Genomic DNA, 13007 nt, shown 5'->3' on the forward strand with positions numbered 1-13007 from the left:
TGAGCAGAGGGCGAGCAGGGAGCAGAAGGCTGTGTAGAGAGCTAGAATCAGATGTGTGATGTTCACTAGAACCCTGTGGCCAGTGGTCTGTCCAGCCTCATGGCCATGGTCGGGAAAAGGCCAGGACAGTGGAAAGGCCATGGGATGGGGAGTTGGGAACCTGGCCTGGTACCTGACCTGAGCTCCAGTCCTTTCACCTATATAGTGGGCATGTGAATTCTCAGGCTGCCTCTCTAGGGTCTCTTCTAGCCTCATTCCTCTCCTGCCAACTCTGCCAGTGCTCAAGACCCTCCTCTGTGGAGTACCCTAAGCCTCAACTAGGTTTGCTGAGTTAAATGGATTGGTAAACTCTTGATGGACTGATTAATTGATATAAATTTTTTATAGGGATGGGGTCTCACTTTGCTGCCCGGGCTGGTTTTAAACTCCTAGCTTCAAGCAATTCTCTTGCCTTGGCTTCCCAGAGTGCTGAGATTACAGGGGTGAGCCCTTGTGCCTGGCCCGTGGTTTTAAAGACCAGGAAACTAGAGCCCTCTCCCAAGCTCTGTCCCTAGCACCAGCTTTTGAGGGAGTCTGATGAGGCTGGTGTCTGCCTGCATTACTAAGGTTTTGGGGAAGCCTGTGGCATACAAAGCACCAGGCTGCTTGGCCTCCACTGTGCAGCTGTAGAAAACAAAGCTGAGAGTGGCACTTGTGAGCCTGGGTACATTCATTTGTTCATTCCAGTCAAGTCTATTCCACCAAACTCCTTCATTTATTCATTCGTGCAAGCAATACTTCCTATCCCATACCCTTCTGCCTGGCACACTGATGGGCATAATTCAGAGTCATAGCCCCTGCAGCCCTGGGGGTGAGCACAGGGGCAGCGCTGGAGGCAGGATGGCCCAGGGGCCTTCCTCAGGACCCCTTCAGAGGTGAGCAGCAGTGGCTCTCCTGACTCCAGCCCCTCTCCCCAGGGGCCACACGGCAGTCATTTCAGGCCCTCTGTCCAAGGGCCCACTGAGCTGAATGACCAAGCCCTTCCTTCCCTTCTCCTGTATACCCTGAGGAAGGGAGCTGCACTTCAGTGCCTCACCCCCAGCCCTGCCTATAAGGCACCGTGGTGTGGGGAGTCTCAAGCAGAGTGGTTCAGAGTGAGGTGCTCTGGGTTCCAATCTCAGTGCGGGCGTTTGCTACCTTTGCCCAAGTGTCTGCTTTGTTCTGGCTTCTTGCACTGAGTCTGCCTCTGTGGCTCCATGCCTCCCTGGGCACAGACTATCCTTGCCCTGGCACACAGCAGAGTGGTCTGAAATGGTCTGCTTGTGCAGTGAAATGAGGTGCTTGTTGCAACGGGAACACCAGCAACTGCACTGCCCATCCTGCCAGCCCCGGTCTCCTCAGCTGTAGAGTGGGGAGACCAACTGCCCTGTATACATATAGCCCACATTTTTAGGGCTGTTTCTCCTTCTCCTGAGTGCTGGCTCACCCCCTGATGATCAATAAATAGAAGCTCCTTCTGGGGTCTTAACTATAAGTACAGTTCTACAAATTTTTTCTTTTCTCATTTGGTATCCATTAAGTCGTGATTAGTAATCATCAAAAGGTTATTAAAAATCACCAAAAGCAGATCTCTATTTTAGGGTTTGAATGAGAATTCTGGCTACTCACAAGACCAAGTTCCTGAGATGTGAGCTCAGTTTTGAGCTCCCGGCACGTGGGCAGCACCCGCTGCTAGGATGAGGCCACGGCTGTGGCCTTCAGCGGGCTATGTTCTCAATCACGGCTCTCTGGCTGGTATGAGGTAAGCCCGTGCAACTCTGTTCGTGGTCAGTGGTTGACTGATGAGGATCAGTGACACACACGTACACAAGTGGTAATAGGGGTCTAGGGCTTTCCAGTAACAAGGCTTTAAGCTCCGAATGCCCCCCAGTGCTAAAGCAGACACACACATGAACTGCTCCAAATCAGCTGGTTCAGGAGCACCCTGTGGGAGAGGGGCCACCTACCATGAATTTGGGCCATTCAAAAAGCTTGCCACATCATGGCAGGTACACAAAACAACGGCCCTGGGTGATTTTAGATTTATACAGCATTGTTTCAGGAGATAAGATCATGGGCACATGTGTGCCCTTTTCTGTCCTGGAGTAAATGCACAGTGACTCAGAGCTGTCATCAGGAACAAGTCTATTCAGCTTCTGATTCTTCTCTAGTTGGGAGTCATCAAGGTGTTCTTTTCTCCCTGCTAAGTGGAAACAGGAGGGGCTGCAGAAGCTGTTGTCCCACCCACCATCCAGTCTGCCTCCGTGAGTGAGTGCAGATGCTGGCGCACTGATGCAGAGGGAAGGGTGGCAGCGGTGGGACAGATGGCTTGCCAAGATGAGCCTTGGGAGCGCAGCCTCCCAGGCACAGTGTTTCTCCAAGCATCACATGAGCCTCCCAGCTCCAAACTCTTGGAAGACATGACTGCTCTCTAGGGGCATGAACAGGGCTGATAGAGAGGGGCGGGGTGACACAGACAAACCGTGGGCAAAGCCCTCAGTCTCTCTGCTCCCTGGCTCCCACCTGTGAGATGGAGATAACAAGACCCATTCCACCCTATGACCCTCAGGAAGTATAAGTGATACTTAGAAACCTCCACCTCTTCCATGTCCAGTGCCTCCCTCCAACTACTCTCTACCAGAAGAACTCCCCAGCAGGTTCCTACTGGCAGCTTGCTGGGCCTCCTATCCTCTCAGGAAGTACAATTCTGCAAATGGCACCATGTTTGGTAAATATGGGGCCTTCCAACCTTGAGATCCCCCAGGACTCTCTGGGAAGGCTCCTTGGGAATCAGGAAGGATGGGGCCATTCCACAGCCCTCTGATTTCCAATAGTACATTCTGAGGAGTCAACAGCCCTAGCATCAGGCCCCTTGTCTCTGAGGCAAGAGTCTGTGGCTCCTTAAAATACACTGTTTGCATATTATGGTTCGGCTTCACCTCATGAACCTGAGGTCCAAGCGTCCTTTCTAAAATTCAAACAGGAGTTATGAGTTGCTAGGGGTCAAACCAGCCCAAAGTCATGCTTTGTTTAGTACAGACAGTTGTAGTTTTTAATCAGGAGATATTATGTAAAAATAAAATTAGAAAAAATGAGACCCCCAGGCCTACATTCCCATATAGTGAGAGTTGGCAGGACCCACACAGCAGTCTCCAGGTCACCACATCCCCACCACTCCCCATCACCTGCCACCTGGCCTCTTCAACACCTGCTTGGCCCTGCTGGCATCTGACCTTGCAAGCTGAGGTGAGGCTAATAGGAGGAAACCCCGGGGACTCTTCATTCTGGCTTTCCAAGCCCGGATGCCCTGTAGAGCTGGCAGCAAGACCTATGAGGTGCATCTGAACCCAGCCAGCCCTGTCAGAGCTGCAGGCTGGAAGCCTTACTTCACAAGGCACCAAAACCCAGACTTCCCCACCCTGCATGTCCAGGCTGCAGCTAGCAATGAACTCTCTCTCCCTTCACCTGGCACTGGATGGCTCAAGCTGCCTAATTCTTTCACAATTAAGGCACTTCAAAAAGGTTAAAAGGGAGGAATCAGTAGGGAGTGGGTGTGGGAGGGATGGAAGGTGGTGGGTGGGATGGAGGAATCTGACCAGTAACATTTAATAAAAGCTTAAAAGCCACAAACAGGAAGCAGGCAGACTAAAAAGTCAACAATGACCTGACAAAGGAATGTGAACTCCAGTGGACTGAGGCAGCGTCCCTACACCCCTCCTTCCTCCACTCCCACCTCAGCACCCCGAGAGGGGCCCTGAATAAGACTTCTCTTTGTTCTTTCCTGCCCTGGGAACACCTCAGCTCTGAGTTTGCCTTGGGCTATAGGAAGGGAGCTCAGGGGAAGTCAGCGTGATCCTGGCAGTCCCCAAAGGAGGAAACCATGAGCTCTTCCCTCTGCCTGGCCCACCAGGGCCCCAGAGCTGTTTAGAAGGATGAGTACTCTGCAGTATGGCCCCCGACCCAGCTGAAGGGTCCTTCCCTCCCAGAAAGCGCACACTAGCCTGGATAGGCGTAGGCACAAGGCCCTTGGGGAATGAGGTCTGGATGCTGGCCTGCCTGGCTCATGTCCCCTGCATGCTCCCTGGAGCCCAGAGAGTAGCCCTGTGGGCTCTAGTCTCTGAGGACAACGCACAGCCAAACTGGGGGGATGCACAAAGACTCCTGTTTGGCTGAGGTGATGACTCAGAGCCACTAAGGAGCAGCAGGGAGGACAGAATTTCAGAATTTTAGAGCTTCACTGCTGGAGGCCTCCCATGGCTCGGTGCCTCACCTTCCCAGCCCCAGCCCCACCTTGACAGAGTCCTTAGGAGCTGCAAACAGGGAGCAAAGTGCCCTGGAGAAGCACAGCCTCTGTGACTTGAGAAGGCAGATGCCATCTCTGGGCAGTGGAAGGATTTGGGAAGGGAAGGGTTCTCTGTCAGGAGAGGGAAGGGTGCTTATGCCACCTGTGGCACCGAGGCAGATGGGGTCTCTGTTTTCCAGCTGGAGCCAGGGCGCCACCTTCTCCTGAGGAAATTTGACACAAGAAGCGATAAACTGACCTTGGTTGCTTCCCTGATCTAAACCTCCCCATGGCTTTCCATCCTTGCAGGATCACCCTTGAGTCCTGGAATTATGCAGAGGACAGTAACATGTCAGTATGAAATCAGGTGTAGGCAAAGGTGTTTTCTGTAAAATTCTTCAACTTTGCTGTATGTTTGAAAATGTTCTTAATTTTTATTTTATGATGAAATACAACAGAATTGTACTGAATCAGTTGTATCTGGTACAGTTGTGCAGGGGATAAAAGGGAGCTGGCGGAGGTGGTGCACAACTGAGTCCCAGCTACTTAAGAGATTGAAGCAGGAGGATGGTTTGAGTCTGGGAGGTCAAGGCTTTAGTGAGCTTTGATTGCATCACGGTATTCTCTTCCAATGACAGAGTGAGACCCTGTTGCTGAAATAAAGGTAGTGGCTCATGGCCCATTCATATGAACACAGCCTTCAGTCCTTCCCACGGCCCCTGGCGCACAGTATGAGCCCTGGCTCGTGTCCTGCACACCTCTCTGCTCAGCACACTTCTGCCAAACAACTGGCCTGCAAATGCATCTGGAGCTCATTGTCACCCCAGGGCCTTTGCATTCACTTCCCCCTTGCTGTGGCATGCTCGCCCAGACTACCCTTGTGGCTCCCTCTCTCCCTCCATCCTTCCCTGATCACCCTATCCAAAGCAGCATGCTCGGCAATTCCATCCCATCCCTGCTTTATCTTTCTACATAGCGCCTATTGCCATCTGACAGGGATTTCTTTAGTATGTTTTTTGTTTGCCCCTCCTACAACTGTAAGCTCCATATTCCAGCACCAAGCACAATGCCTGTGATGCAGAAGAACGCAATGCAGTGTAGGCTGAAAAAATAAGGATGAGTTCACTGACAAAATCCAAGGGCTCTCTTTCCAGCAGCAAACACACTCTTGGACCCAGCCCGTGTGGATGGGCCCCAGCATAAACCCAGTGTGAGGTGCTGAGCCTGGAGGTCTATGCTGGGCAAAGGAGGGGTGTCAACTCACATCCCTGGAAACCCTACCAGTGCCAGGATGGTATGCCAGGCCCCCATTGGTCTCTCTCACCTGCTCTCCTCCAAACTGCTTGTAAGCTCAACCTTACTCCCACCTCCACAGAGAAACCAAGGGCAGGCCCAAGGCCCCCTCAGATGGTAAATGATGCAGTGGGAACTCAGATGCCAATCTTGATCCTGCTCAGACCAGACCTTCACTCCACGTCCAGGCTCTTCTCAGAACCCATACTGGCTTCCCAGCCAGAGGCCATGCCACCATGAAGGCCAAGTCACCCTGTGTCTTGGCAAAGGCAGGATTAGGAACCTGAGCCAAGGAGCGCTGTCTCAGCACCACCTCTGCCATCTCTCTGTGCCCTGCACAGTGTCCCTAAATCAGGAGGAAGTGGCTGCACTTACCTGGGATGTGGATCTTGAACTTGCCACTCTGGCCAAAGGCACTGTCGATGATGCCCAGTTCCCCAGTGGACAGGTGCACCTTGAGCCCCACAAAGAGCTGGATGTTGGTCTCCTTTTTGAACAGGGAGCGGCCGATCACACTGTAGTCATCCATTGCCTGTCCCCACACACCCAGCCAGAGAGAGAGGGTATTAGTGACTGTGCCTAGCCCCAGCTCTCCCGGGCCTTAGGCATGGCTGGCTGCTGCCCCTCTAGGAACCCTGTGGGTAGCAGGGCGATGAGCCCACCTAACAGATAATGAAATACTTGGGAGCAGGGCAGAAACCTGACAGTGGCAACTGCCACGGTAACAATGGGCCCCTCAAAACAGGCACACTATGAGCACTTTCCACAGATAGCATCTTAGTCCCCACAGCAGCTCTGTGGTGCCATTTGACAAATGAGGAAATGGAGGCACAGCACAGTTCCATCATCTCTCCAAGGTCACAGAGCACAGGGGTAGAAGTAGCTTTGAATTCAAGCCCCTGTTGCAGTGCCCCCCCCACCCCCCGTGGGGCTGCCACATGGCCTAGCCTGTCCCCAGGGCACCTGCCTAGACAGCCAGCAGTACTCTCCTTGAAGCTGTCACAGACACCCAGGCCACTCTTGAGCCTGCATCCAAGGCCTTCTAGAACAGACCTCCTCACTCCAATTTCCCCTCCCATAGGAGCCCCTGAGAGCCTGGCCTTTGTCTCCCACCTACTGCACACACCCCTATGCACCTCAGCCCGAGGCTTTACCCCTGCTCACCCTAGCTGTGCCTGGAAGCCTGTCTTGGCCTGGCCCACTTTTCCTCCACAGCCCTACCTCCCTTCCTCGACAATGCCCTCCCTAGTCCAGGCAGAATTGCTAGTTTCCCCTGGCCCTCCTGGCCATGGCCAGGCCTTTACTGCAGAGCTCATGTCTCCTGCAGGCCACCTTGGCCACTGCTGTCCCTTTGTGGGTGCGCAGGCTGAGAGGAGGAACACACATGTCCTTGAAAAAGTCAGCTCGGTGCAGCCCTGATTTCACTATGAGCTATGTTCATCCTGAATCTTCTCCCCAGAGGCTTGATCAGGGACTGGAAGGGTCACTCCCTCCCTCTGAACCTCTGGCAGCATCAGCCCAGGTACTGCCTTTGGGATGGCAGCAGGCCAGGTAGCCTTGCCTGCCCCACCCAGCTCCTCACCACCCCTGTTCTGTAGATCCTGCCTCCAATAGCAAACTTGTGCCCCATGATATGAAGTGCCCACCAGTCTGGCAGCTGCTACGGAAATGACCAATGCACATACCATCTGGACCATCAATTTCACATCCAGGAATGCATCCCCCTGATGTGCTTGCTGGAGAAGATGTCAGGAGAGGATGGGAAGCTGCCCAAGGTCACTCACCGCAGCAGTGTTTATAGCAGCAAAAGCTGACAATGACTTAGAAGTCCCGCCTGAGTTCAATAAGTGGAGCACAGCCTCCAGAGACGATGTCACCACAGAGGAGAGTGGGCAGCATGTATGGACAGATACAGAAACTCTTAGGGTATTGTGTTTCATGTTAAAAAGCAGAGTGTGAGGCATAGGGCATGCTGCAGGCTGTGTATGGAAGGGGGCAAGTCAGGGGTGGATACACAGAAGCAATCAGGAGAAACTGATGCCTCCAGGAAAGGAGCATGGCACCTGGGGACTTCTCACCATATCACCTTTTCACCTTTGGCTACTGAAATACATGAATGCATCACCTACTCACAAATAAATCAACAGATTATAAAAATGTGAAAACAAATCAAGAAGTGCCTTTCTTCTACCCACACACCAGGTGAACTTCCCATCCTCATCTGACATCTTTTCCAAAGACAGAACATTTTCCTTTGATGGCTTCTGGTCCAGCAAGGGTGACATTTGCAAGCCCTTGTCCCACCCAGGCAGATTTCATCAGTTCTCATGCATCATGGTCACCTCAGAGAGCTACTACTCAGGCCTCTGCACAGCTAGGCCCTGGGGATACATCTGACGAGATACAAGACCTGTCCTCCAGCATTGCAGTGGCCAAAAAACAAAAAAGGCACAGAGCTTACTAAGAGCTTACAACTTACTCAGAGAAACACCTTGTAAGAGACCCCACCAGGACCAAAGGGATAATACAGGCAGGTGTCCTTAGCAGAGCAGAAAGTTCTCAACAAGTTGTTATTAATATTCTTCTTTTATTCCTACAAGAGCCTACCATGAAACAGGCATGTAGCTGTGAACAATCACATGAGCTAGAGGAAGATAACAGCATTCTCCCTCCACCCCACAGCCCACAGCCTTTGCACTACTCAGTGACAGATCCTATGAGCTCCCCATCTCTGTGCAGCTCCTGATGTCCAGCAGGGCCTGGCCCAGAGCAGGCTCAAATCAAGGCCTGGTGCCTACAGCACCCCCTGCAGCCCATGGCTCCCTCTTCCTGTACTCCAGCCCCGACACCTCTCCAATCTTCATCCTGCCCTGTTTCTCTTCAGAGCACAGATCGCCACCTGACATTATGCCAACTACCTTATCTGTTTACTTGTTTATTGCTTCTAAACAGGCTCCAGGCAGAAACATGTCCCTCTCCTCCATAGCTACATTCTCTACACATAAAATAGGTGCTTACTAGCTATTCCTTGAATGTGTGAGCAAATGTTGCATGAATACATGGCTATAGTTGTTGGTACATTTCCAAGGTTCACTCATGCCTGGAGCCTTTTTTTTTTTAAACAGCTTTATTCAGCTATAACTGATATACAATAACATGCACATATTTAAAGTAAATAACTGGATAAGTCTAGATATGTGTGTGTGTGTGTGTATACATACACACACACACACACACACGTGAAACCATCACCATGATCAAGCTAATGAACATATCTATCACCCCCAGAGTCCTCATGGCCCTGTTATGCATCCCCCCCCATCTGTGTGGTCCTCCTGCAATGCTCATCCCAGCTTGTCCACCGGGGACTCTACCCCTACCCAAGGCCCACCTTGGGCATTTCCTCCTTCAGACAGCTTCCCCGACACTGCAGGCACCTCCTCTCCCCTTGGCCCCCAGGATTGAGCCAAGACCCTTCTGTTCTGAGAGGCTGGCCACTCTACTCTGTCTTATCCCTGACAGCTGACTTGTCTGTTTCCCTCCCCAGACTGTGCATTTTGTGAGGAAAGGGTTCTGTGTAACTCACGTGGCCCTGACCCACCACAGGCCTGGTGAATGAGCGCTCACTGAGTATGAGGAGGCCAACTGCACTAGTTCCACACATGGCACCAAGGAGGAGATGCTGGAGGTAGAAATAAATTACTCAAGCAGATGTGTCCCAAGGACACGATTTATCTGAGAGTGAGCCAATAGCCCAGGCTAGTTTCCTCCTGTCTACATGGGAGAACACACTGACAGAGCAGTCCATGTCCCCAGTGCTGGTTCCCTCATGCTAAACACAGCAGGCCCATTGCTCAGCCTCCCAGTGGGCCTGGAGGCCTGGCTCCAGGGTAATCAGAGCCTGGGATGGCAGGCATGCTACCTATTAGCCTTCCAGAGGACATTTACTGCATCTTCTCCCTTGCTCCCTCCTTTCTTTTGGCTATAAAATATTAACTTTAAAAAGCTAAATGCCACAGAGACAGCAGAGGATCCATCTTTCCCCAAGCCAGGGCCTTGCAATGAGGGCAGACTAATTTTATTAACTTCAGGGGAACTTCAAAAAGCTTCAGGGCTTTCATGCCAGACAGAGACGACCCCAAAGTTAGTTTAAGTGCTACATAAACAAAGGACTAGGGCCAGGGGAAGCTGAGGGCTCCCAGCGTTCCTTGTTTATGTTCTCATCTGACCTAGTGGGCCAGCGCGCAGGCTGGTTGGCCCCCAGAATCCTGCTGGTGTGTGGTGCGGCTCGGTTCACTGACCTACATTCCCACAATATTGTTTTAAGCATCTGGGATAAGGTGAGGATCGAGTGGGCTTTTTTTGACCTCCTGAGGAGGGCCTCTGGGGCTGGAGTGGCAGTTTAGAAAAGATTTCAAGTTCAAAGGGAGTGTCTCTGTCACTCCCGCTCTCTTGTTTTATGGCTTGGCCAGAAGACACAATAGCACTGAGTGGGTAAAGCCTCTTTCGAACTTCTGTGTCTGCAGTTCCATTTGTTGGGGAGGCACAGGAGAGCAGGAGCTAGATGTCTGTACACGGCCAGGAACCCAGTGTGGTCTCAGGAGTGCTGGTGTCTACTGGCCCCACACTGTCATTTCACAGCAGCTGGATGGATCTTTGCATTTGTGTTGGTTCCACAGAGGACACTGGCACTCTGGGTATGGCTGCCCCAGGAGAGGGGAGGCTGGGGCAGCAGAGAAAAGTCAGCAGGTAAACCCCATCTCCCTCTGACTCTCCCGATCCTCCGCATTCTGCTCTCTCACCCCTTTCCCTGCAGCAGGTGAGCAGCGGTGTCCTCAGCCATGTCATGCGTCAGGCACCCCCAATCATTGTTTAATATTTAGAAAGGCCCTGTTGGGAACAGGAGGCTCAGCAAAGTCAAATGACTTGCTCAAAGTCACGCAGCCAGTGAGTAGGGCAACGCCCCATTCCAACTTGGACTGTCTGGATCCAGAGGCTGGTGCTTTTCCTGCTACACAGAGCCCCCTCAGGCAGGGCTGTGCTCTGTCTGCCCCGCACAGGAGCCCAGGGGAGGGGAGGGGCCACAGTAGCAAATGAGCTTTCTCCATCCTTTGGGCTTGCAGAGCCATGCCATGACTGGCTAGACACAAATGGGCCTGGAAGTCTGGCCCAGGGGCACTGGGCAGTCCCATCCCTGCCAGTCCCAGCTGTGGGAAACCCCAAGTCACTACAGAAGACAATCCTCAAGTTCAGGGACCCCAGCACCCACTGCCAGGTTATTTAGAAAGGAGGAGGAGAGGAGGGAAAGAGGGCAGATCCTGACCCTCAAGGTGCAGCACTTGTAGTAGGGCCCGAACACGTCACCATCACAAGAAGATGTTCCCAGCCCAATCGGCTCCTGCCACACTGAGAAGGACTGCACTGCTGTTGGAGAGAGGCTAAATTATCCCCACCTACAGTTATAGGGGCCACGAGGCAAGCTACCCTTCTTGTGAATTTCAAATACTCAATTTCCAGTAAAGTAAGTCCTTACTTAATGTTATCAATAAGTTCTTAGAAACTTACTTTGAACAAAATAATGTACAGCAGGCCCTTAAATAATGTTGCTTCATTCAAAGTTGTTTCATTATAACATTAATGTAAAAAGGAAATTGGTTTTGTTATACATCCTTTTCCTTAAAACTCGCGGTTTCCAAGAAGCTAGCGACAACGTTAAGTGAGGATATACTGTACAGGTCTCCATAACTGGAAAAAAGTGGGCACACTGGAGACGACAGAAGAGAAAAGGCACAGCACTGTTTGCACTACAGGTTAGAACCTGGACTCTGGAGCCAGACTACCTGTGATCAAATCCCAAGTCTGGGTGCCTAGGGACTCTGGCCAGAGGCCTAACCTCTGTGGGTGCAGGCATCTCCATCCTAATATGGGGAAACAGAGTTGTCGGAGGTTTAAATGGGTGCAGGGGAGCACTTGTAAACAGAGTTGTGTTGGTCTGGCCTCTGCCTGCCCCCTCCCTGGGCAGAGCACTCTCCCTCCCTCAGGACTCCCTCAGACACACCACACAGGACTGCAGGGAGAGCAGATGCAGCGCCTGTGCACCCCCTAGACTCAATGGCTGCCACCTACATATCTGAGAAGACAATGCTGACTAATGGAAGCCCCCCTCCAAGAGCCTGCCGGCCTTGGAACCGGACAGATGGCTGCACTGGGAACGGGCTATGGCGAAGCCTGTGTGCCTGTCTCTCAGCACAGCAGAGACTCTCCAGCTGGATACGGGGAGGGGAGGAAGGCAGTCCTGGAAGGCAGGAGCTGGCCTGAGCACATCTTTGCATCTCCAAAACCTACCCCTCCAGAAATGACTGCTGTGTGTGCTGGGGGCAAGGACTCAGTGATTGTCTGCTGCATGAAACCTCATTTAATCCAAAGGAAGTCTGGCTAGAAAGAGGGAGACAGCCCTTCCTGTGGGATGTTGTGAGGCCTACATCTTTGGAGAACTTCAAGAAGACCAGGGGTCATGATCTGTCCTGGGTGCCAGGAGGTGAGGATGGGGAATATGGCTTCCGTCTGTTCTGTCCATCACTAGAAGCTGTGTGCATGTGTGTGTGATATTCACCAAATTATAGACTCTTCCAGCTAAAGGAGAGAGACCTCAGAGATCAGACATAAGCACATCCAAAAAGGAAAGACCTTCAGAGAACAGTTGGAGGGTTTTCATTTTGAAATCAATCACTGTGACGTCAAACCAAAGGCAATGCATGTGGGATCTGCTCAGCAGACCTTGCTTGTAGGGAACAATGCTGAATCCAAGCCAGAACAGTTACAACAATGGTGCTAAGTGGGATTCTCACTGTTTGCAAGAATAATTTGCTCTATTTATTAGCCTTCAGTCACTGGAGGGACTGAGCTCCTAAGGAGCAGTCACTGTGCACATGGAAGTCCAGGTTCTCGCTTACATGCCAGGTGAGTCCCCATTGTCCCTAGCCTTTGAGCAGGGACTTGGCTGCCAATGCATATAATTATGTCATTACATGTGTGTCTCTTTTTCAGGGCTAGGCTTCCATGATTAGGCTTGGGAATTGCCCAAATTGTGAAGCGACCATTCTAATTCAAATTGGAGAAGCAATATGAAGGAAGGAAGACAAACCTGCCGTGAAATGGAGCCATGTGCTGACTCCAGGTCTGTGGTGAGTAGGACCACGTGTGCAGGACAGGAAGGTCTTGGGAGGCCTGACTTGTGACTCTGCCTCTTATAACTCTATAATCTTAAGTGAGGGACTTCTCTGGACCTCAGTTTCTTCCTTGAAAAAGGCTGTTGTTAGGATCAGGGGTGTTGATGTTGATGATAACACCTAAGAGTTGACAGAGAATGATGACCCAGAGGAAAGAATCTCAATTAGTGGACACCAAATTGTGG

The 13007-nt window shown here is 51.7% G+C and overlaps 1 protein-coding gene across 2 annotated transcripts in view; it reads right to left on the bottom strand.

The window, feature by feature from the left end:
• Window positions 1-13007, bottom strand: part of EEFSEC (eukaryotic elongation factor, selenocysteine-tRNA specific) — a 270247-nt gene that overhangs the window by 47651 nt on the left and 209589 nt on the right. For both annotated transcript variants that reach the window (XM_012435371.3, XM_064362160.1), the window contains exon 6: window positions 5969-6125. In XM_012435371.3, the coding sequence (XP_012290794.2) occupies window positions 5969-6125 (157 nt within the window). The remainder of the gene's footprint in view (window positions 1-5968; window positions 6126-13007) is intronic.

The sequence above is a fragment of the Aotus nancymaae genome, unplaced genomic scaffold (assembly GCF_030222135.1).
Source record: "Aotus nancymaae isolate 86718 unplaced genomic scaffold, 86718_ANA_hifiasm-v0.15.2.pri h1tg000046l, whole genome shotgun sequence".
Lineage (NCBI taxonomy): Eukaryota > Metazoa > Chordata > Mammalia > Primates > Aotidae > Aotus > Aotus nancymaae.